This window comes from Ambystoma mexicanum, chromosome 10, assembly GCF_040938575.1.
Source record: "Ambystoma mexicanum isolate Mex_15411 chromosome 10, UKY_AmexF1_1, whole genome shotgun sequence".
NCBI lineage: Eukaryota > Metazoa > Chordata > Amphibia > Caudata > Ambystomatidae > Ambystoma > Ambystoma mexicanum.
Genome location: NC_090932.1, coordinates 1,605,600,690 through 1,605,626,735, shown reverse-complemented (window position 1 = coordinate 1,605,626,735; position 26,046 = coordinate 1,605,600,690). Strand labels below are relative to the sequence as shown.

General features: G+C 45.5%; 1 protein-coding gene across 7 annotated transcripts in view; it reads right to left on the bottom strand.

The window, feature by feature from the left end:
* TOP3B (DNA topoisomerase III beta) overlaps window positions 1-26,046 on the bottom strand; it is a 636,381-nt gene that overhangs the window by 212,855 nt on the left and 397,480 nt on the right. For all 7 annotated transcript variants that reach the window (XM_069619981.1, XM_069619976.1, XM_069619978.1 and 4 more), the window contains one exon: window positions 24,345-24,499. In XM_069619981.1, the coding sequence (XP_069476082.1) occupies window positions 24,345-24,499 (155 nt within the window). The remainder of the gene's footprint in view (window positions 1-24,344; window positions 24,500-26,046) is intronic.

Sequence of the window (26,046 nt, the reverse complement as noted above, 5' to 3'; positions counted from 1 at the left end):
AAGGTTCATAATTGAGGGGAGCTGGGAGCTATTTAGCTCGTGCTTGAAGCCTAGAAGAGCCTGGTTAGCTTGACACCAGCAGCAACAAGGAGCTATTTTTGGCTCCAAAGGCCAACTGATTGTCATGATGCCTACCTCCAAGGAGCCAGGTCCGACCCAGCAACCCCAGAGGCAGGCATCATTTCCCCCAGGGGAGTGCCAGCAGGCCCAAGCTGGGGCCCTTTGGACTCAGTCCTGGCGCCTGAGGCGCCAGGCTCATGTTGGACCTCTGTCCTGGCGCCTTAGGCGCCAGGCTCATAAAGCTAGACATGTGTTCAAGTGTTTTAATGTGCACTTACCTGATGCAAACCATGCTGCCACATCCAGGCCCTCTTGAGGCCTGAATAGGAACTACTTTACCTGTGGGACTACTTTCCACCCGGGTGTGGTCGGGGAAGGATACATACCTGATCGGAGGAAGGATACACACTTGGAACTTCTTCCAAAGCTATTTAAACCACACCCGATGAGCAACTCACGCTTCGCGTTGTTCTGCTCCTCGCAGCTGGACGCTCACCGTGTCAGCTCCTGCATCTGGACTTCAGCCACGCCTGTCAGCATCCTGGGTCACCTGCAAAGGGAGACAAGAGACCTACCAGCTAATCTGCACCACGGAGACATCACCGACGATCCTGAAAGGGAAGACATAATTTTTAAAATCATTTCGTTAAGATCGCTGCAGCGCTGCATTTCACTCACCTTTCCTGGGTTCCTCCATCTTCAGCAGCGATCATCCGGATACACAGCCACTTCCCAGAGCCTAGAGAAAAAGACAAGAATAAGAGGTGAGAGAAGGAAGGGAATAGGAAAAGCTCAGTTTCCTTCTAAGACTTACCTGTTGGGTCATTCCCATTTCATTTCGGGTCTTGCTGCTTCCAAGCAGGACTCCGGCCCCTATGGGGAAAAAAGACAAAGACATTAGATGAGCGAATGCAAAAACATTACCTGAGCGCTCATCTAGGACTTACCAGATCTTTACTGGAACTGCACGTTTCACTTCGGGTCGGCGCCATATCTCCGGCATTCCGAACCCCAGCCCCTATGGGGAAAAGACATCAACATCAGCGCTTTGTTGCAAGAAGTCTCCAAAGGAATCTTCATTCATCACCTGAAAAAAGACAATGAACATTATTATTTAAAGCTTGAACTTTTGAACTTGCAACAGAACTTTTACAGCGCCTTACCTGTATAATCAAGCTTACCTGAACTCCCATCCAACCTCAATCCAGTGAAGTAACTGGGTTCAACGTGCCCCTGCGTCAGAAGCAGGATGGAGAGCTCGTCCTTTCAGACCCTAAGGTGAGACTTCACGGGGAATCGTGGAAGGGTATCGTGGAGGGTTGGAAGAGAGTGGGAGGCTTGAGCATAACTCAGTCAGTAGGTAATACTCAGGGAATATTCCTGCGAGCCGGAGAAGCCAGAGTAGAGGGCCCTTCCTGTCCATCTTCAGAGTCCTGCGCTTCACCATTAAAGAAGCATCAGCACTCGAAGCCAGACCTGCGCCTCTGTGGGAATCAGGTGAGCGTTACAGAACGCAAAGCCTACCCACAATTTCCCACCCGGGCGCTATGGAGACTTCCGAGACTGACCAGCTGGCCCAGCTTTTGGGGGAATTACGGGCAGAGGTGCACTCAGCCCGCCAGGAGACTAACGCTCTCAAAAGAGAACTGATCTTATCTAAGGAAAGAACTGATGACCTAGTCAAAAGGTTATTACAGGCCCAGGCAGGGCACACTCCTTTACCTAATTCCGGAGACATTTCCACATCAATGGGTTTGAGTAACCCGGTATAAATTAATCTACCTGGACACATGCCTTTGGCCCCGCCTGAACGTTTTGCGGGGGATCCCAAGAAATATGCCGTCTTTATGAACCAATGTCGTTTACACTTTCTATGCAGACCCGGAGCCTTCCCTAACGACCAGACCAAGGTAGCCTTTATACTAACTTACCTCAGTGGCAGTGCTGCCGATTGGTCTATTCCATTGGTAAATCAGGATGATCCCATTCTCCAGAATTTTCAGGGCTTCCAGGCGAGCATGGAAAGATTGTTTGCTCGACACTCTCAAGGACAGGCCCTTGATAACGAACTGCTATCCTTACGACAAGGTATTCAGGATCTTCTGTCCTACATAGCCACCTTTAACAGACTGGTTGTGGAAACTGGATGGCCAGAAAGCAAAAGGATCACATTGTTTCATCGAGTCCTGCGCGGAGAGCTTAAGGATGTTCTAGATCAGATAGTAAACCCACCCCAGGTCTGCGCAGACTACATTGACTTGGTGGTTCAACTTGATCACAGACTTAAAAATAGAAAAGCAGATTGGTTCAAGTATGAAAACCGAGCACCGATCAAAACCCACGCTACCTCCAAGAGTACCGACGTATCTGAACCTATGCAAATCGGTGGTGTTAAAGGACCATTAACGCAGAAAGAACGAGAGAGAAGGCAGCAAATGCAACTTTGTCTGTATTGCAGGACTTCCGGTCACTTTCTTCGAAATTATCCAGTTAAACCACTTAAGAAGGTGGTTGGAGCTACTGATAATGAATTAGAGACACCTGATTCGGGAAACGACCTAGCCCGGCAAGCGTAGGGTTCCGCTTGCCATGCTTGAAAACTAACTCTTTGACCTTGCATTTCGTCATGCCAATGGTGCTCGTGGACCCAAAACAGCCTCAGAGGTTGCATGCTATAAAAGCATACATCGACAGTGGAGCTATTGGAAATTACATAGACCGTGAATTGGCTTCCAGGATTAAGCTTCCTCTCTGCCCGAAAGTAACCCAAGATGTTATTACTACAGTAGATGGAACCGAAATAGCCTCAGGGCCTGTAACGCATTCCACTGTTGAAGTGACACTGGTGGGTCAGGATGGACATCGGGAAGCAATCGTGTTTGATGTGATCAAGGCCCCACAATTTCAAGTAATTCTTGGAATTCCTTGGTTAGAAACACATAATCCCAGAATTGACTGGCGAGCAAAGAAGATATGTTTTCCTGATTGTGAACCAACTTGTTATCCAAGAAATCCAGCTATGGGTCTAGCCACAGCAACTTCCACCCCTGTACAGCTACCGTCAGAATACCAAGAATTCCAAGACGTTTTTCAGAAAGAGCAGGCTAACACGTTACCTCCCCATCGGTCTTATGATTGCCAGATCGATCTGGTACCCAATGCTCAACTACCTTGTAGTAGGATTTATACTCTTACGGAACCTGAGAACCTGCATTTGCGTCAGTATTTAGATCAGTACCTAGCCAATGGTTTTATTCACCCGTCCAAGTCTCCTGTCTCTTCAGCTCTGTTCTTCGTGCCAAAAAAAGAAGGCGACCTTAGAACGTGTATAGACTATCGCGCCCTAAATCAAGTAACTATTAAGAATCGTTATCCTCTGCCCTTGATCCCTGAGCTTATCGACCAGGTGAAAGACGCTTGTGTGTACACCAAGTTAGATCTCCGAGGAGCTTATCACATGGTGCGCATAAAAGAAGGCGACGAATGTAAGACTGCATTCCGCACCAAATTTGGGCTCTTCGAATATCAGGTGATGCCCTTCGGTTTGTGCAATGCACCTGCCGCCTTTCAGTACTTTATGAATGATGTTCTTCGGGAACTTATCGATGTCTGCGTCATTGTTTACATTGACAACATCCTGGTGTACTTTTCTTCAGAATCTGATCACAGAAAACATGTTAGGGCAGTTCTTGAGAAACTGCGCCAGCACAGACTATTTGCAAAACTCGAAAAATGCGTTTTTCATACCACAGAAGTTGAGTTTCTCGGATTCATCCTGACACCTCAAGGAGTCGGAATGGACTCGCGAAAGGTGGACGCCATCCTCAAATGGCCATCTCCAAGCTTGGTGAAGGGAGTTCAGAGCATGCTCGGCTTTGCCAATTTCTATTGAAGATTCATCCCGGAATTTTCCCGAACAGTCCAACCCATCACCGCTCTCCTAAAGAAAAACAAACGCTTCGAATGGACTCTTGAGGCCGAACAAGCCTTCCAGGACCTGGAAACCAAATTCACCTCTGCACCTGTATTGAAGCACCCGCACCCAGATCTCCCATACATAGTGGAAACCGATGCTTCCAGTTCGGCCATGGGAGCTGTCCTGTCGCAAAGAGACACAAAAACTAACCAACTACACCCAGTGGCCTTTTGGTCCAGAAAATTTTCTCCTCCTGAAATCAACTACGCAATTACCGATAAAGAGTTACTGGCCATCAAATCTGCTTTCAAGGCTTGGCGTCACTACCTTCTCGGGGCAAGACACACCATCACCGTAATTACGGACCATAGAAACTTAAAGTATTTAAAGACGGTCAAAGCTCAATCTTCACGACAACTCCGATGGGCTCTATTCTTTGCAGAATTTGATTTTGTAATTACCTATCGCCCTGGCTGCAAGAATGGAAAAGCAGACGCCTTATCCCGGATTGGCATGGAAGAACCTAATTCGAGCTTAGAACCTGTGCCCATCATACCTGAGCAAAGAATCTTAGGCTTAACTTCATTGCAATCTATTGAGGATATCCAAACGCAAGCAAAACAACTTCTAGACTCTTCAACCTTACTGGAATGGAGTCAAAATGGTCCTCATTACACCGTTAAGGATGACTTACCCTACTTCCAGGAGCGGTTGTTTCTGCCAAGTAAAGAATTGCAAGAACTTGTTATTGCCCATCATCATGAATCTTTAATGGAAGGACACCCTGGTACCGCTAAAACGGAGGAAAAAATCAAACGCCACTTCTGGTGGCCTTCTTGGAGAAAAGACAAAGTCTTTTGTACTGTCTTGTGGAATTTGCGCCCAAAACAAGGCTCAAAAGAAAAGGCCAGCCGGCCTACTTCAACCCTTGGATATTCCACCGGCACCATGGCACACCCTGTCAATGGACTTTATAACAGATCTGCCTCCTTGTGCTGGTTATAACACAATCCTTGTAATTGTGGACCTATTCTCCAAAATGGCCCACTTTATCCCTTTAAAGGGTTTGCCTTCAGCTTCCACCTTGGCTAAGGAATTCCTGGAGAATATAGTTCGCATACATGGTTTCCCTTCCATTTTAGTCTCGGATCGTGGAAGTCAATTTATCTCACATTTTTGGAAGAAGTGTTGCCAACTAGCACAAATAGATGTGCGGTTATCCACCAGCAACCACCCCCAGACCGACGGACAAACCGAGAGAACCAATCAGACTCTCGAGCAATATCTTCGGTGCATGTTACACCAATCCGAGTTAAATTGGAAAGACATCCTTTGGATCGCAGAATATGCATACAACAATTCAGTGCATTCTGGAACCGGACAAACCCCCTTTTATACTTTGTATGGTCACCATCCTCGGACCTCTGATCTAGATCCACCTCTGACCCTGGAAATGCCCGCAGTAAATCATCTGCATTCCACAATAACCCGAGCCTTCAAAGAAGCTGCAACTCATTTACAGCAAGCCAAGAAAAAGTATAAAGAAAACGCTGATTTGCACCGAAGTAAAACTCCTCCTTAGCAAGTAGGAGACCAGGTATGGCTAGCAACTAAACATTTACCCCTCCAGGGCCCACGAACCTTCAATCCCAGATTCATAGGACCTTATCCCATCAAAGCTATAATCAACCCAGTGGCCTTTAAACTGGATCTACCGTCCAACATGCGTATTCATCCAGTTTTTCATGCATCACTTTTGAAGCCAGTACAACCAGGAACCCGATTGTCCAAGCCTCCAGATCCAGTTGAAATTGAAGGGGAATTATAATTCGAAGTTAAAGACATTTTAGACTCCAAGGTGGTAAAGTCGAAACTCTTCTATCTTGTTGACTGGAAGGGATATGGACCTCAGGAGAGATCGTGGGAGCCTAGTAACCATGTCCACGCACCTCGATTAGTACAAAGGTTTCACCGGAGATTTCCGAACAAGCCCAAACCCCCGGAGGGAAGAACCTTGGGAGGGGCCTTGAGGGGGAGTACTGTCATGATGCCTACCTCCAAGGAGCCAGGTCCGACCCAGCAACCCCAGAGGCAGGCATCATTTCCCCCAGGGGAGTGCCAGCGGGCCCAAGCTGGGGCCCTTTGGACCAGACCTGGCGCCGCTCATGTTGGACCTCTGTCCTGGCGCCTTAGGCGCCAGGCTCATAAAGCTAGACATGTGTTCAAGTGTTTTAATGTGCACTTACCTGATGCAGACCATGCTGCCACATCCAGGCCCTCTTGAGGCCTGAATAGGAACTACTTTACCTGTGGGACTACTTTCCACCCGGGTGTGGTCGGGGAAGGATACATACCTGATCGGAGGAAGGATACACAATTGGAACTTCTTCCAAAGCTATTTAAACCACACCCGATCAGCAACTCACGCTTCGCGTTGTTCTGCTCCTCGCAGCTGGACGCTCACCGTGTCAGCTCCTGCATCTGGACTTCAGCCACGCCTATCAGCATCCTGGGTCACCTGCAAAGGGAGACAAGAGACCTACCAGCTAATCTGCACCACAGAGACATCTCCGACGATCCTGAAAGGGAAGACATCATTTTTAAAAGCATTTCGTTACGATCGCTGCAGCGCTGCATTTCACTCACCTTTCCTGGGTTCCTCCATCTTCAGCAGCGATCATCCGTATACACAGCCACTTCCCAGAGCCTAGAGAAAAAGACAAGAATAAGAGGTGAGAGAAGGAAGGGAATAGGAAAAGCTCAGTTTCCTTCTAAGACTTACCTGTTGGGTCATTCCCATTTCATTCCGGGTCTTGCTGCTTCCAAGCAGGACCCCCGCCCCTATGGGGAAAAAAGACAAAGACATTAGATGAGCGAATGCAAAAACATGAGCGCTCATCTAGGACTTACCAGATCTTTACTGGAACTGCACGTTTCACTTCGGGTCGGCGCCATATCTCCGGCATTCCGAACCCCGGCCCCTATGGGGAAAAGACATCAACATCAGCGCTTTGTTGCAAGAAGTCTCCAAAGGAATCTTCATTCATCACCTGAAAAAAGACAATGAACATTATTATTTAAAGCTTGAACTTTTGAACTTGCAACAGAACTTTTACAGCGCCTTACCAGTATAATCAAGCTTACCTGAACTCCCATCCAACCTCAATCCAGTGAAGTAACTGGGTTCAACGCGCCCCTGCGTCAGAAGCAGGATGGAGAGCTCGTCCTTTCAGACCCTAAGGTGAGACTTCACGGGGAATCGTGGAAGGGTATCGTGGAGGGTTGGAAGAGAGTGGGAGGCTTGAGCATAACTCAGTCAGTAGGTAATACTCCCTTTTCACGCACAGGGGAATATTCCTGCGAGCCGGAGAAGCCAGAGTAGAGGGCCCTTCCTGTCCATCTTCAGAGTCCTGCGCTTCACCATTGAAGAAGCATCAGCACTCGAAGCCAGACCTGCGCCTCCGTGGGAATCAGGTGAGCGTTACACTGATGCCAAACAAACACACCTATGTGAATTTAACTCTATGCATTTGGGACTATCTATGAAGCATTAGGAAAAATCAATCTTGGTATTTGATTTACCAACTATGCAGATGATATGTAGTGTATTATCCCACTTTCTGGTAATTATGAGGCAGATGTTAAGAACATAAATAAAATACATGATTTGATTCAAGTTCAAGTGTGGATGGTTGAGAATGGCCTAGTGCTTAATAAGGAACAAACTGAATTGATGGCGGTAGGCACGGAAAAGTGTGTTAAAACGTGGACCTGAATACAGCTCTTTTCGGCTAGCAGACTCTGAAATTGAAACCAAGAACAAAAGGTATAACACTTAGGATCTTTTTAAATCAAAATCTGAATATGCATGCCCAAGTGAGCAGCCTGGTGTCTTCCACAGTCTACTATATGAAGTTGCTAGTCCAACTTTGCCCTTATATTTCCTGAGCCAATTGCGAGACTGTGGGTAGCACAATTATTTGTTCTACAATTGACTATTGTCGTAGCCTCTTCGTAGGGCTCAATAAATCAGAATGTGCAAGGTTGCAAATCATACAGAATAGCGCTATTAGGGTCATCACTAGTCTCGGTAGGAGAGACCATGTTTCGAATGCTAGAAGCGACCTACACTGGCTCCCTATCGAGGCTAGGATAGAATTCCCCTCCCGCTGATTACACATAAATGCATGGTGTGCTCAAGTCCACTATACCTGAAGGATGCCTTGGTCAACAAATCTAACATGAGGAATCTTTGATCAAATAATACGAAACAACTTAAGATCCCTAATTGCACTCTTACTCAGACCACCAAATGTGTATTCTTTGTGGCAGCTCCCATGGCCTGGGATGCTATTGCTCCTGACCTTAGAGGACTCAGCTCCACAACCTTGTTTAGGAAAAAGCTGAAGACTCTGTTGTTCAGATGATTCACATTCCCTTTCCATGGGCGGCCTGGCTGTTTGTATTTATTTTCAGTTTTTCTTTGTCTGCATGTTGCGCCCTTAAGCCTCCAGGTACCCAGGTGTGCATTACAAATATATTAAAGTAAAGTAAAATCTATAGGACATTTAAAGCATAAGGGGTCCATAAATGAGCACAATTTACATTTGCATCTTAAGTTGCAGTTAGATGTGCGGAACGTTATGTCCTAGCTCCAGTAGTAGATCCTGATATTCTAATCTTAATTTCGATCCCTGATGTTGAATGCCAGGATCAGATCCACACAGGCTACATAGCTACACGTAGGGGATCAGCATCCTTCCTTCCAGCCCATTCAATGAATACATTAATCACTGGCCCATTCGCTTCTGTCCCCATTCCCTTACTGAACCCGGTTTGAAATTTGTACAGCGATTTGTTTTTTCCATCAACTGTTCAATTTCCTTTAAAAGAAGTGCAGAAATGATTTTACTGTCGGCGACCAGGAGAGTGATCTAACGTTAACTAATGGGGCAGAAGCGATCTCCCTTCTTGTAGATAGCGACTATGATCTGAAAGCCTTCCTAGTGTGTAAGGAGCAAAGACATTTCCATGAGTTTTTTATTTTTTTTTTTACAAATAAGCCTTTAGTTTTCCGGCTTTCTTTACGATTTTGGGAGGTTTGGTAAGATCAATGATTTCCCCATCAAGGGAGTTGGATGCTACAATAACTGACTATCTCAGATGCATGACACAGGCCAGCCCCAGGTCTAGGTATAGGAGGAGCAGACTGTTACACTGCCCATGAGTTCCGAATTTTAGATTAACATCACTCAGGACGAGAGTATGCGCCCTGACTTCATCCGGAATGTTGTTGTATAACTCCATGTCATAAGGCCAAACAGACAAATCAGGAAGCACAGAGTAGCAGGCACAAAGGGGGGCCAAAATCACAGTAGGTGCCATGTTTGTCCCTCCTGCAGGTGCATCAGATGCTTTCAGCCAGCACATGCCAGCAGAAAATATGAAACCAGGCCAACTGGGGGGGGGGGGGGGGGAGGACTACAATCCCCAGTGGCTTCAACACAAAGGAGACACAGTCCACGGAGCATGTAAACTTGCTGGGCAACGCCCAGGCTTGCACGCATGCGTGAGCAACGACCGCTTCTTTGCGCTAAAAGCTTCACCAGTACGGACGCTTTCAGAGTAGCTCCCGGCAGGCAAAACTAATCGCGGGGCAACCCTCGCAGGCCCCGCAGGCCATAAAGATAAGTAAGGGAATCAGGCGCTTGGTGCAGGGAGCTAAAAACCTGAGGTTTAGGAATAAAATAGCATGCAGTTCGGAACGGGCGCCTGGGGGGAGCCACTAACACAGAGACATTAATGCGGAACCATTAACACGAATGACAAGTGTTTGGAGGGCAATTCTTGTGATGCATGTGCTTTTGATGTGCCATAAAAGATACGCGTTGGGAGCCATCTTATCTCAACGGGACCCATCAGGTCATCGTCACTCAGTGGCATATTAGTCCAGAAAACTAAATCCAGCGGAACAGAATTATACCATAGCGTATCATAAGTTACTCGCCATCAAGACAGCTTTTGCTGAATGGAAGCACTACCTACTTGAGGCACAGCATACGGTAACTGTTCTAACGGATAACCGTAAAGTTCAGTTCCTAAAATCTGCAAGAACTCTGAAGCCACATCAGTTTCGATGGGCCATGTACTTGCGGGCTTTGTCTTTGTGGTTATATACCGCCCTGGACAAGAAAACAAGAAAGCGGACATACTATCCAGGTATCCGGAAGCTCCAGTTGGAGCCCTCTAAGGAAACATTGTTACCCATTATCCCTCAGACCAAAATCATAGGGGGAACCACCAACAAACTGTTTGAGCAAATAGGGAAAGCTATGTCTGCAAAATGGGAGGACCCCAAAAAGAGGCATTATCTCAAGGATGGCCTACCCTATCAGGAAGCAGCATTATACCTTCCTACTACTGCCCTGCGAAAGCTAGCATTAAAGTGGTGTCATGATTCACCTATAGCAGGACATCCTGGAATCAACAAATCTCAGGAATTAGTTGGCCGTCATTACTGGTGGCCAGGGCAGCACATTCAACAATCTAACCAAGAATGTGAGGAATGCACACGCAACAGGACAGATCATCAAAAACCCCCTATCCACACCTAAACAACCATGGCATACCCCATCAATGGACTTTATTGTGTAATTACCATCTGATCACGGATATACCATCATCCTAGTGGTAGTCGATTCACTCTCCAAGCTCGCTCATTTTGTTCCCTGCGAGGGTTTACCATCGGCTAGCGGTCTGGTCGACTTGTTCTAGCAACAGATAGTTCATCTACAGGGGATAGCGCAACAAATCATCTCGGACCGTGGAACACAGTTTACCTCACGGTTCTGGCGCTTATTCTGCAAACAAGTACGAGTCACCCTGCAAATGTCAATCAGTTACCACGCAGAAACAGATGGTCAGACAAGGAATCTGAATCAAACATTGGAGCAATATTTACGTTGTTTCACACACATCACAGAGGGGCATGACTAGAAGTCCTCAGGCTATCTGAACTGGCTTACAATAATTCTCAACATGCATCCACTCGATACTCCCCTTTGTACTCCACATATGTGTACCACCCGCATGTGCAACCCTCAGTCACCCAGACCCCTGGCACATTACCATCAGTACAAGCTTGAATAGAAATTTTGACACAGGTATGGGCAAATGCACATAAAAATTTGGATACAGCCAAAACTACATACAAGACATACGCAGACAAGAAACGCCGGGAAAGCCCCAAGTATAAAGTGGGAGATAAAGCTTGGCTATCAACACGGCACATATACCTCCCTGGGTCCCAGAAGCTGAAGCCCAGATTCATCTGCCCTTTTCAAATATCAGAGGTCATAAAACCTGTTGCTGTACGACTACAGTTGCCTCCCCACATGAAAATACACCCTGTATTCCACATTGCACTTCTAAAGCCAGCTGCACAACATATACGAATGATAAGGCCTCCCCCTATCCTGATTGATGGGAACCCAGAGTATGAAGTACAGACAATTCTGAACTCACCTATGAGAGGGGGTCAGTTATACTACCTCATTGATTGGGTCGGTTTAGACCCAGAGGAACGTTAATGTGAACCATCCACCAATATACATGCTCCACGGCTCTTACGCATTTTCCATCGTAACTTTCCAGATAAACCAGGTCCTTCTTCGGAGAGGGGATGTACTGTCATGAGGCTAAACAGACAGATCAGGAAGCACAGAGTAGCGGGCAGAATGGGGGTCCAAAATCACAGTAGGTGCCATGTTTGTCCCTTCTGCAGGTGCATAAGACGCTTTCAGCCAGCACATGCCAGCAGAAAACATAGAACAAGGTCAACTGGGGGCGGGGGGAGGACAACAATCCCCAGCAGCCCCAGCGGCTCCAACGCACAGGAGGCACGTAAACTTGCTGGACAAAGCCCAGACCAATGCCCAGGCTTGCGCGCATGCGTGAGCAACAAATGCTTGTTCGCGCTAAAAGCTTCACCAGTATGGATGCTTTCAGAGACGCTCCCGGCAATACTCATCGCGGGGCCACTACCTCGCCCGCAGCAGGCCCCGCAGGCTATAAAGATAAGTGAAGGGAATCGAGCGCTTGGTGCAGGGAGCTAAAACCTGACGGCGTAGGAATAAAACAGCATGCAGTTGGGAACGGGCGCTAGGGGGGTTGCCACTAACACAGACATTAATGCAGAACCATTAACACGCATGACAAGTGTTTGGAGGGCACTTCTTGTGATGCATGTGCCTTTGGATGTGCCATAAAAGTTACGCGGCACGTTTTAACTGTACCCTCTTTGCCAGACCACATACGCAGCTCGTGGGTATATGGGAGATAGCTGATAACCGGGACAAGCTCCAGATAACCTGAACATCCAAAGCTAAGGGCAGCTTACTTTAATGACATTAGAACGACAAAGTGTGCAATGTATTTTGTTTTACAGTGTCATTACAGCGAAGCAAGGTAGCTCAGTTTATGTACCCTGTGTTCTAAATCTCTCATGTTTTCGGTAGTGCTTTCAAGCAAAGGTTAAGCGCTAAAGTCAGGTGCTCCAGAATTAAGTTCTGAGTTAAGGGACTGAGCCCCTGAATCAGTGTCAAGGGGCTAAGACAAGCTTCCCTAACTGGAGGGGCAATCTCTATCGTCAATAAAGTGAGTGTACGTGGGAAAAACTCAAGTGATGGAACAACTGAGTGGCGAAACCCCATTCCAAGTGCATGCATGTGTGTGTGTGTGTGTGTGTGCAGGTGCAGCGAGTACCAGAGTGCGCTCTGGCAAGAAGCCAGCTGGAGCAGGCCCGTAAGCCAAGGGCCAAGGAGCATGTTTTTGTTTTCCCCAACACCCCTTACCTATCTATAACCTCTCCCTAATCCTCTTACCAGTGTACCTACTTCCCCCTTTGCATCCAACCCATGGACCCTAACCCTCTTTCCCCCTGAGGGTCGCGGAGGCCTATGTTTTCACTACAACAGGCACCAAGACCTTCAAGGGCAGGTAGGAGTTTGTGCTGTCTCCCCGCTGGACCAGGAATCGCCTCGACACTCCACAAATGTACTTAAGACTGAATTAAGTGCAGAGATTGCGGGAGATGTGAGCCTGATCCTTTCCTCTACATCTCTAAGGGTATGACGTAGAGGTACACTGCCTCTCCTATTATCACTCAACTGTGCAGAGTCTTAATTTCCTCAAAAAGCAAACTCTGTTAACAGGGTAGGAATCCTTGAACGGAGATCACCATGTTCAGAGAAGACCAATTGCTCCATGAGATTTCCATTCCGCTCATGAGGTTCAAAGCGGGACTCTCCCTGTATGGGGAAAAGTCGTACCTCCATAAAGTTTCCATTCCCCATCTGATTCCCCACGCCTTCTGAAGCCATAGCTGAACAAAGAATTTCTTCGGCTGCTTCAATCATGCACTGGTAGTTGATACTGGAATGTTTCACAATGGCTAAGGCACAGAGTGTGACCAACAGCCAAATCTCAGTGCTGGTGCCAGAACACAGGAAAAGGTCAGTAATCTTTTGACCCGCAATTGGAGTCATTATTAGAGGATCCTGGTTAAGTTTCTCCCAGGATTTTGGTCCCTCGCCTGTGTTTGAAGGCGCTAGTATTGTAGGGCCACACAAATGAACTAATAGTTCAGAAACCATATAATTCTCAGTAAAACCAGGTCCTTGAGCACCAGTAGGAGAGCCTTCACCCACCACAACCTACATCAGTGACTCTTTATGTGTCTTCTCAGTAGACCTATCTTTATTTCCTGCTAAAACGACAGAGCGGATACAAAGACGACAATTGCTTTTCCCTGCCATAGATAATCACGCCAGTGAATACTCAATTACTCACAATGGCTCAAAGGTAGTTACCTGAAGAATAACCAAACAGTTGAACTTCACGGGAACTGATACCACATGCCCGGCAAACTGCGCAAGTACACTTCTCCACACTTCCCTTCACGCAGCGTGGTGGGTTTTGTTAGTTCAGACGAGTTTGGTCGAGCACAGAGCTCCCAGACATAGTAGTGGCACATAAAGCAATTCACCAGACGTCAGCCAAAAAACACTGCCAAACTGTGAGTACACTTCTCCACACTTCCCTTCACCAGTTATAAAAGCACTGTCTCACAGCCAACTATTCATTACCAGACCGACACATCGGAGGCATGCAAAAGTTTAGTCTGTCACAACTGGATGAAAAGGGCACAAAACTCCTAGTACTTTTCAGCAGTCAACGGCTTCAAAAAGAGGATTTTGCTTTTTAGACCCTACCTGAAGGTGCAAACTGATGATCAGCTTTAAAGTGGCCTAAGACCATGGATAATATCTGTAACTCCTAGCGAGTACAACACCATTATTTCTTTCTTACTATCCAAACACAGGGCAGAGAAAAGCCCTTCTAACAAAAAGTCTTGGTAGGAAGGTTTTCAACAACTCCTCTGGCAGGAGCGTGAGTAAACCAACCAATTGTGACAGTGACGTGTTCCTGTTACATCTTCTTTCTATGCATTCCTGTGGGTAGAATGTGGAATGGGAATATGGAATGCAGAATGTCAACAAGCCTTCATGTGATGAATCTTTGTGTGTTGGATGAAGGTTGTTTACTGGACCGGTGGGGTGTACAATGTATCCAGAAGACATACAATAAAGATCTCTTTATTGCACTAAACGTGTGGAGGAATCTTTAAGTTTCCCTAAAATTAGCCCTGATTCTCACAACAGTAGTGTGACTGGGCAGTCTGGCCGCAGTCTTAGGTGGTTATGAAGTACAATTTATACATACTTCAGCACACAAAGGATTACTCACAAAGTACATTTAATGAAAAATATAAAGTTTTTAAGGAAAAATCTACAATACATGGAAGTAATACAAATCAAAGATAGTGTGCAAGGAAGACACATAGTAACAATTTAAAACAATGATGTAATACATTTTAAAGGGAAGTAACCTTTAAGTGTAATTAGCCCAGCAAGGTCAAGATCATTGGCAAAAAAGGCTCTGTACAAAAACTTCACATTACCCTTATTACAGTTTTAAATGTTTTTTTACCATAGGCTATAATGGGACCAAGTCCAAAGTAAGCTGTTGGGTAGAAGTAAAAGTCAAGTAGGTGTGACCAGACCAAAGTAAAAGCTGCAATAGAGGCACAATTCGCCTAGTGATTATGGATGAGCCAATCGGAGGCGATCTAGTCCCAGGTATGACAACCAAAGGTGTTGGAGAGGAGGACTGCAGATTAGCCTAGAGGAAGAAGGAGAAAAGCCTCAAGGCAAAGCATAGCATAGCATAGCAAGCATAGAAGACTGTCACCAGTGATTGTTTTGGTAGAAGGCCACGCTTCCCCTAAATGTCTTCCATGCAGTTGCAGTGTGTTCAAGATACCGACATGAGTTACAAAGTCCTGTTTCGGTGTCTGTCAAAATAGTATATTTTTGATTATAAAATCATAAAACATGTTTACAAAAAGAACATCCCAGTCTTGTCGATAAATCACATAAAACCTTCATAGAGCAAAATTACAATACAGATACATTTTTATAATAAAATACAATCATTGCATAACCCATCATTAAAACAATAATTCCTGAATTTTCACTCCACCTACTTTTGAACCAGCAATTTTCGTAAGTCGCAGTGGCTGGCTAATAGAATAATTGAGTGCCCCAGATAAGCACTTGCCCTGCATCTGTAAACATTTCAAGAGTGCGGGCCTAAATTGCTACAACACGCTGTGATTTAATATGGGAATTAAAGTATAGGCTGGACAAAAGGAAATTAAATGGCACAATGATTCCAAATCATCAGGGAAAAAGGGGCAGGTATGAAACTCAGTCTCTAACCCCAACCATTTCCCCTTCGCATTATTCAAAAGGAAGGAATTTAAATTGGAAACTGACTAAACGTATACGATGAGAAGACTGCATGCACCATTCCTAGTATGGCTTGAGGATCCTTGTTGATGTCATTGCAAAATTAGCTTCATCCAATAGTTTCCCATGCTCTGTTCTTTCTCTGCGTGCCTGGAGTACGTTAAGTACGAATATCTTGACCTTCCCCTTGGTAAAGTTTTCCATCAAATATGGCTGGTCAAACTATTGGCTACCATTTGTAGCGGCAAAAATTGCTTTTACAGGACTAACCCATCTACCTTTTGAAGCACGGACTGGTGATATTTAATGTCAGCAAGTAAATCTCCCGATAGAGAAGTGTTTGGGTTTGCTCACGTTGCAAGCACCATCGCTACAGGGGCTATAAAATAATGATCTTCAATATACCCCAAACCCAACTCATTGCAAGTAAAATTTGATGGCGCATTTGTGGGCAGGTCAACAGAGCTGTGCAGAATTCATTCTCCGAGTCTTGCAATTTGCCAGCAGGACCTGTCCTCCCCAGTTGTCAGCCCCAATTAACCCATTGGCACATGCTTTTATGTAATAACCCTTGATTATCATGGCCAATGGTTATAATTGTATCAACTTCGAAAAGCGAGTGTTAGGAAAGATTTCTCTTTACCGCAACTTTACTTCCATTTTTATGGACCCCCAAACGTTTTGCTTTAATTTTTGACCCTGACCTGTACTTTTCGCAGTGAAGACTTAAGCATCACTACACTGTTTTTTGCTCAACGTTTATTGGGAAGTGACATGTCCTTCAGGCAGTCAGTACTGGGAAATATTGTTTCCCTTAGTCTAGTTACTTTGTTACTACTTTTAGTAACTTATCACTTGTGGTAACTGTTTATCATTGTACAAAGCATCTTACAATGCAGTACAATAGGGTACACTTTTATTTTTGCCCTAGACTAACACTCAAAGGATTTTTGGTTACTCTAGGTGTGTTAAGTGGACAAGCTGGTGGCAGCAGAGACTTCTTACAATTTTTTGCTGCTTTTCGTTTTAGCCTCGCTGCGTTGTCTACCAACTGTGGCTAGTGACCAAACATGGCCATGCTACAAGGTTTTCCACTTGTCCTTTGGCCATCTTGTCATTTAGCCTTCTTCCTGGCCTGTGAGACCAGGAAAATCCTTATATTGACTTCCAGTGCCAGAGAAAGCAGAGGGTTTTGGCAGGTTACTGGAGGGCTATGTGTGTATGCTGGGAGAATGTGGGGTGGGACTGTCTGGTCCCAATCCACAAACTGGTTTCATTGTTATACAGGAGTATTACCGCCAGTTGTCCTGGTTGGACCACTGCTGGGTTGTTTGTGTGGTGCTAGTTCTGCTATTGGGCGTATCGGCTCTTAACTGGCTTTTGGCGTAAGAAGAGGACCCATGCACCCACTCTGGAGAGATCCTGGAGAAACATGAAGAAGCCAAGACTTTTGTCCAGCTGTTAAGACTTGTTAGGAGACCGCTGACCCGCCTGAAGGAAGCTTGGCAACCCATTTCTGCTGCTGTCCAGGAAGTGCCCTGTCTTGCTTTCGATCTTCAGCAGTCCTGTGAGTGAGCTGCGACTCTTGGAGTGGACAGAACATCCATTCCCGACGTCTGCTCGGTACCCTGCGAAGAGCCTTCGGAAGTGCCCCGGGACTGGCCTGTGGCTGATCAGCTCTGAGTTTGGGCTACTGTGCTGTCACTGTTCCGCATTGAGACCTGGAACTTGGGGGATCATCAGCTTGTCCTACAACACTTATGTCAGCGACATTTCGGAGTCCTAGCATCAAGGGTACCCAAGATAGGAGGGAAAGTCCAACTGCGACAAGAATGTCCCTTTGCGTCACCATGCTGCGGTGACCACTGTCCGAAACAGCTTACCTGAGTCTAGCCCAGTCCTGAGAGGGGTCCTGCATCATGTTTTGCTGCATCCTTCATTCGAAAGACCTTGCAACAGCTACATACACTGAATGGAGAACTGCTCAGTCCTGAAGATGACCAAAATAACCGTGGTCATCGAAATCGGTTGACCCATATGCCCATGAGCACTAAGATGTCCAACTCATGAAATTTGAACACGCTATAAAATTGCTTTTTATACTAGACTGGCTTCTGTGCCACTAGATTCTCCCCTCTCTAAGGGCTTTCTTGTTTTAACAGTTCAGAACAAGTTCCAATGCAACAGGGGTAACTGCCTAGTTGGTGATTAAAACATAGCGAAATTCCAGGCAGTACATACCCCTTGTCCACACGGAGGAGACAAGATCTAATGCACACCGTCTCGTCACAGAATCTGTATACTTTTGTCTGGCTTTAACATATTTGTTAGGTTTATGTGTATATCTGCTGATCAGGGAGAGTCTCCTCGCTATCCCTTTTAGATCGGCGGTGCACCACCGAGCACCCAGGGAGAGACACTCTGAATAGGGTCAGGGTGTTCTTCTGTATAGGGACTGCGTGCATGTGTGTTTTGCCAGTAAAATTAGAGTTTTTGTCTTCTATATATCTGTCCACTAGGCCAGAGTATAGAAAATCAGTCCCAACATCTGTCCACCAGGCCAGAGTATAGAAAATCAGTCCTAACAGCGAGAAATCCCCAATATCGCCCAGGTCATGCCTTGTCAAAATGCTGCACTTTTTCTAACGGGGATCAGATTAGCAAAAACACTTTGGCATGATGGCTACCTTTGTCCATTATCATTACAGATGACTGACACATTTAATTTTAATTTCCTGGAAGCCATAAACCTATCATAAATGTCCAGCCATTTCCAAAGGGCTCTGGGAGTGCAAGCAAAAGCTAGACATCATTGGCATATGCCAACAACGGCAGCGTTCTTTTCCCCATCCTTGGTGCAAAAGGCCTTGACTGCTCCAGAGTTGTTTGTAGTGCGTTTGCATGTAAATTAAATAGAATGTGTAATGAATTAGGAGTAAGACTATTACGTGTGGCATTGTTAGGATTGCTATAGACTATTATTAAATTAAAAGTAGGTTTGGAGAAAGACCTCTCGCCCTATGACTTTGAGGGGATTCCCCAGCCTCAGCAAAACTAAAGGGTGTCAGTGTCAGAATGTCCAAAAATAAAGAGTTCTCCGTCCTGTGTCCCCATGGTTTCAAAATCCTATGGGGGCGATGGGGGGTCCCCTTCCCCAGAGACTCTCTGATTTTAACCACAATTCTCTTTCCCAGAAACGTGCTATTATCCAATCGAGGGGTGTGCGGGGGTCTCCCATCCCCTAGACTTCACACCCGCAAGAGTTCTTTTCCTCCCCTTGACTCACTTGGCTCTTCACAGTTCAATCACCTTTTCAGCCCAAGGTCTATGGTTCCTTCCCCTGGGTTTCATACACTTTCAAGAGGCTGCCTTTTTCTCTTCTGGCACCTCTTTCTTGTAAACCTCTTATTTGAAATTGGGTACAGGTCCCAGACTCACAACCACACCACCTGCTATCTTCTCCTGCCAGGGCTTTCCCAATGTTCTCTTTCCCTTTTGGGTGCGGGTCTCCGTACACAGTCACACTGCCTGGTACACTCCCCTGCCAGGGCTTTCTTAATGTTCTCTTTTAGTGCGGGTCTCCTGACTCACAATCACATTGTCCGGTATGCTCTCCTGGCAGGTCTTATTCACTTTGGGTGCGGGTCCCAGACTCGCAAATGGCTGCCTAGTTTACTCATCTGCCAGGACTTCTTCCTTATGTTACAATTCAGTTCGTTCAGGTACTAGGTCTTTGACCCCCTTTCATTTGTCTCCCTTCTAAATGTGGTCTGTGTCCGAGCTCCCTCGCCAGGGTTCGCCCTGTGAGTGGCTCCGCCTTCCCTCAGCAAGCAGAATATGCCTTGAAGCGCCCTGGTGTCGCACTTACTCTCACTGGGCTCACCGGTGTTCCCTGGCTGCTTTGGCGTTCTCCACAGCTCTCCGATTCTCCAGCGGGGCACCTCCTCCTTCTGCTAGTGTCCCGCCTGTTTGCCGTACCTGGACCTCCACTCATCAGCCTCACTTGATACAGGTCTGCGTGCAGCAAACTCTTCCCCTCTGAACCTCTCATGAGGATGCCAATAGGAGCCCTTGTGCTCACTGCTATAGCAGGTCTGTTTCTCACTTCCAGGCTTGTGTCGGTTAACGTGGATCTCCATCTTCCTTGTGGTGCCAGGTTTTAAATGTCCCGGCACGAATCGGATGCCTCCAACAACCAAAGCGCATCTCTAGTTCCAAGGCTTTTGCGCTCTGCATTACTCTTTAACTCACTGTGCCTCAGTGTTTTGGTAGAAGTTGTCACAAGGAGCCCGTAGTACTCAGTATAGAGGGGTTGGACGGATATGCACCACAATAGGCTATAAAGGTTGGTGAACTTAGTGGAATGCCATACCTTGAGTGGAAAGGCTGCAGCCATGTTCCTACCAGTGAGCCTCCTTCCCTCCCACGAGGGTGCCCCTCCCCTCCAAGTGGCCCCCCGTTGGACAGCCACCCCCAGGGTCAGGACCACGTAGCGTCTGGCCTTTCCCGGACCCCAGGGAGGAAGTGATGGCATCACTGGATTCATCACAAATGGGAGCCAAAACACAACCCAGACACAGTCCTCTGTATGTTCCAAATGGAGGTGTGCATCCCCTCCTACACCCCCACCATTGTTTATCATTACGCATTCTACATCTTTGTGTAATAGGACCGAGTTTTAGCAACCCTTCTTGAATATCGATATCTAAAATATATATATATATTTTTACTGTGCATATATAACTACGCAGGCAACGTGGACGGCGAATTCCCCACCCGGGCCAATAAAGACTCCTGCTTGGGGCAAACTATTTTATCTTTTGAAAACTATTAGTAAAATGTGACACCCACTGCAAGGTTTGTACAACAATCTCAATAGAAAATGTTTTTTTGGGGATTGGCAACTTTCTCCACAATCATCCAAAAACAGTTAAAAGTGGGTTTCTTTGCACAAACTCCAAGTGCTTCTCCCAAGCCTTAGATGCTAGTTTTTGCTTTTGAGAAAACACACCCTCTTATAGTCTCTGCTTTATTCATACATACGGTTTCTAGGTTGGGCTCAAAGCTGCTTCTTTGGTATTCTTATGAAATCAACATTTAACCCAATGGTTCTCTTTCTGAGAGAGCCTTTTGCCAATCTGTGGGTTTTGATCCTTGCCTGTTTCTCATATGCTGAAATAAGTGTATTTGCTCGATTACCTTCTTTTAGGCAATCCAAAATGAGACGTACGCCTTAGTCCGTACCCGTAGTAGAATTTTATGTGCACCTTATACCAGCGAATCATTCTACGATTTGAAGTGAGAGGTCCTTCCAGACACATAATGGATACATTGTCTTTAATTACTAAGCAACCTTCCAGTTTTCACAGTCTGTAGTCACTCTCATATGTGACAAATCGTGTAATAGTGTCACTACTCCCCAAGGGGGACACATTCCCTGTAAGGCAAGGGTGGTGCGGCAGCTAACCAATTGTCTCCCTAGGGGTGGTTATATGTGGGAGGATCTTCCAGGGAAGGACTTCCCTCTTGGGGATAGGGACGTTCATCATGCGGTCCACTTCCCTGATCCCCTCTCATCTAAACCCCTAGACTGCTCACTTCCCAGAACCAAATTTGTATATTATAAGCTGTTAACTCCGAGTACTAAGACAGAAGAAGCATGAAGATCACTCCTTTGGTAGTAAGGAAAGACTTGAATTACTTTTCATTGTCAGAGAAAAGACTATCCTACTAGGTTGGTGAGGACCCAGCTTGGAAAGATAAAAAGGGACAAAGAACTTATAGAAGAGGAAATCAGGTGTGAAGCCTGGGAGTTCCAAACCGGGAGAGAATGGTCATGGAGAGAGCGGATCAGCCAAACTCTGGACTCTCGCAGAGGGTCAAGAGTGTTGTTATCAGGCCAGACACAAACAGACCCAAGATCAAGCAGTGAGAAAGAAGACCGTAGTGTGACCTCTCTGAGGTGGACCGATAGGGCCGATAACGGCGCCAACATCGTTGCTCACAGGGTTTCGCAAAGCTGACGCAGAACAGCAGAGACTGGGGGGAGAAGTCAAGACGTCAAAGCGACAGACCTTGGAAGAACCGGTGTTGTGCAACAGCCCAAAAGCAGGCAAAGGAAAGCACGGGGCAACCCAGTAAGGGAGTGGGAGTAGCAAAAGTCAGTGCAAAGTGCATCAGGAGTAACCTCCCTCGTCACAGTAACATCCCTAAAAGTTAATGGTGGAGACTAACTGTGTATTATGTACCAAGAGTAAAATACCTCACACTATTACAAAGGTTACTACTCACAGGTGGAAACTGTTGAAGAATCATGAGGGCTTCCAAAGAGAGGACACTTGAACCTTTTCTCAGAGGCAAAGAAGGGAAGTACAACTCCCCTCGGGGGAATTGTCGCAGAAACTACAACATCTGATACAATGTGTTTAATGATGGTACCAAGTAACTGTATAGATCACGAGAAGGGAGATAGTCTACTAATTGGCCAATCGCACCCTAACAAACCGATGAAACCTTGGTTGGAACTGAACCAGGAGAAGGGTGTCATTTTCTTCGACTCCGTTTGGACTTGGACTGCTGTAAACTGAAGAAGTAACCCCTTTTTGGTCATGAGGAAGAGCGAGACAGCCTCCTGAGTAGTATTGGATTATATTTTGTTTGTAGTGACAGGGCTAGATTAGGAGTTCAGACAGAGGACCGAGTTATGATTTAGACCAACCTTGTGACACAGGATTATCGTTTGTTAAGTAAGGGAATCCTTCAATAATTAGGGCTAGTTAGGTTTCTCATTCATTCTAATAAAATATTTTTGAATTATGCCACCTCTGTATCCCACTCCTACTTCTGGCGCCTTGTCACACATCAATCTACAACTTGCATATCAACTATTCTATATCAATGGTGGAGAGTTACTAGAAAGTAATCTATTATAGAAGTACCTATACATATTTCTCTTGCTGGGGAGCCAGAGGATACCCTCCCATTTACCACCCGCAGCCCTTGTTCCACAGGAAAAATATTGAATAAATGCCCCTTGGGACAGTTACAGGGTATCTAGGAGTGGAAAGCCCCAAGCTGTGTCTTCTTCTAGGGAAAATCCTTTACCAACTTTAATAATAAAATCCCCTGCTTTAATTAATAGGGTTCTACGTTTATCATTTAAAGTAAAAAGCATGGTTTTCAAAGATCATCATTTGACCCCCAATATCTCCTTTTGGCACACTGTACAATTGCACCAATACCAAATAGCCTGTATCCGGATCAGAGAATGGTAAAGTAATGATATCTTTACATGGCATTAGGGCTTCCACATGCGTCATCCTAAAAGCTGTGGAAGCGTACAGTACCGACCCTTCTGATGGACGGCCACTCAAATTGGCCTCAACTTTGTTTTCTAACAGAGTGTAACCATCAATTACAGGAGACTGGAAATTGCAAATGTTGCATTTCCTCACAAAATTGAGCCAATCTGGGTCGTTGACATTCGAGCATAATCCCCACAACATTCCATGACAAGAGTCGGACTGACCCATGCAGGGGCACCTGGGCAGGGCCTCCCTGTGGATGCTCAAACCCATCCGGGTCATCCAGGGTGATGCGCATTGCCCCCCTGGACAAACCCACCTCCTCAACTCCTCCCCTGCTAACAAACGCGCAGGCGCCACCAGCCTGTATCCAACACTTTATGGATGAGGCAACTCGGCCAGAGGAAGACATTGGCAATTTACAGTATTCCTGCTTGAGAAGTCCTACGGGCTACTGAGGGTAGCACATCAACATTTTGTTGCCGGTTTTTGCAAGCCAATGAGGCTTTCAAAAATAAGCCTTGTCGTAGACAAAGGGTCAAGAAAGCCTGTAACAATACAAACAGGCTCATAAAAATGAGAAAAGGGGATTTGCACGTTAAAGTCTCTACCCATGTGGTTTACAGAAATGAAAACTAGCATTTGTCATTGATTTTATTATCCATACACAGCACACTGCCTAAATCGTCAGTGCTGGCTTTGATTACAAGCCTCAAATTACTAAGGTCACAGGTAGGAATGTTTGGGAACTGTACAATACACAGCCTGATTTTTCTGTGTGAAATACTTATTATGGACTGTCGAAGAAGAGGATCTGTACGGTGGAGTGCTACTTCTCGAAGCAAGGATTGCACTTAAATACTGCAAATAAAATGCCTTCTTAAAAACGCTTTCCATATGCAGGGCAAAACTTTAATCTAGTGTCTTTCCAGATCCCAAGCTCCATAACATTCTGTTAACCTCGAAACTGGCCAAAACAGGATACATGCTTATGGCTGACGACCCACAATTGTACACATATATTACCATTATTAAACACAGCAACCCAACTTTAAACCCAACAACTAGGTGGCAGGGCAACGCGGCACATTTACATCTAGAACAGTCGCTACTGCAAGGTTTCAACTTACATGGAAAAAAGAGTAAAGAAGCACATCATCCCAGTAGAAGTACACTTTTCTACAAAGTACATACCGTATCTGACCAATATGGATTGTTGGCCTGTTGCCTCAGACACCCCTTCAGGTCAAAGTTCTCTGGATAGTGAGTGGTCTCTGTTCGAGGGTAGCTGATGTATCCCTGGGTGTATAGTCGTTCTGCAATCTGCATAGTGTGCTGTGGACCCATTCCTGCCAATGAAGGAATTAGGCAATCAACCTCATGCAACATAATGGGCATGAAAATATATTTTCAAACAGACACCAAAACATCAGTGCAGATATCCCACAGTCCAGAACACCTAGATTCCGATGGAAGTCAAAGGAGAGAGAAGAGAGACCCAGGAACCCAGCCCAACCCATAACAGAATACAGAAATCATATATTTCCAAATCTTAAACTGTAAACAAAACAAACCATGCACAAGACATAAAAATAAGTCTCTTTTGACCAGGACCTAGGAATGGCGATATGTTGTGCCAGGGATGAACTATGTTGATCTGCTGTGCTCGAAAAAAACATCACATTGGTAACATGCAGAGCCAGAAACAAACAATATCCTGTGCTCTGTGTGGGATTGGCATCATGGAAGGAGACACAGACAACAGATTTAATGTATAACAAATGTTTTATTAAAGAAAGGGTCAGGATGTATTAAGGCCTAACTTGCCCTATAGTAAGGTGGGATTTCCCTACCTAAAGAAACTAAGGAAAGTCTGTGTCAGAGTTCAATTGAAAAGTCTGTCTGTGTCCAAAACCTATGCTGGCTCTCACAACTAATAGCAAAACAATGTGTAGGGATGCCAACGATAAACTAAAGTAAGTTCTGAGATATTTCGAGCTCAAGCTTATTCTTCAACTTCTTTTCCCCAAATGTCAACAGGTTCGTTATAATGTTCACTTTACCTTCTTGTGGACTTAAGATACAAAAGTTCCATACTTTTATACAGGTCTGCGTTAAATTTGAAAGACTCGCATCCCTTAAGATTGTGCTGCTTCCACGTTTCCAATACTTAAGATTCCCTTGTAATGTTTGTGTTGGCAAAATAATAGATTGTCTGCTGCTATATCATCTGTAACAAACATGTAAAAAAAAATAATTGGGTGATTCGCTCATCAACACTGTCTGACTAGTTCTGATATATATCTCCTAGCTCTCACTTATTAGAGTATGGCTAAATCCACTCGTGCATCGCTCCTTCGTACAATGTCTGGTAAGGATTCACCCCGTTTTCAGCAATTTTGTACATGTTTGTTACAGATAATACAGCAGCAGACATTTATTTTGCCAACTCAAACACTACAAGGGAATCTAAGTATAGGAAATACGTAGAAGCAGCCCAATCTTAATGGGTGAGTCTTCAAATTTAACATGGGCCAGTAAAGATCCAATATTTATCACTCAAACTGTATTTAAACTGCACACTAATATAATGCTTATTTTCACACAGGTTCTAAGAACCACCAACTATCATAGCACAAGCTATAATGGTCATAATATGAATTGTTTGATGTGAAGACCCAGGGTGAGTCAATTGACCTATATGTTTATCCATTACAACACCTTTTGGCGGCCACAGCGAATCCAAATATATAGCCATAATTGGTGATAAAAGTGTGCACATAAGAATCACATTTTATTCTTACATGGAGGTGCGGTCGCACAGCTATGCTTATTTTGCTGATTCGATTAGTGTACTTAATGTAACAAGACACTGGTGATGGGGCGTAAAGTGAAT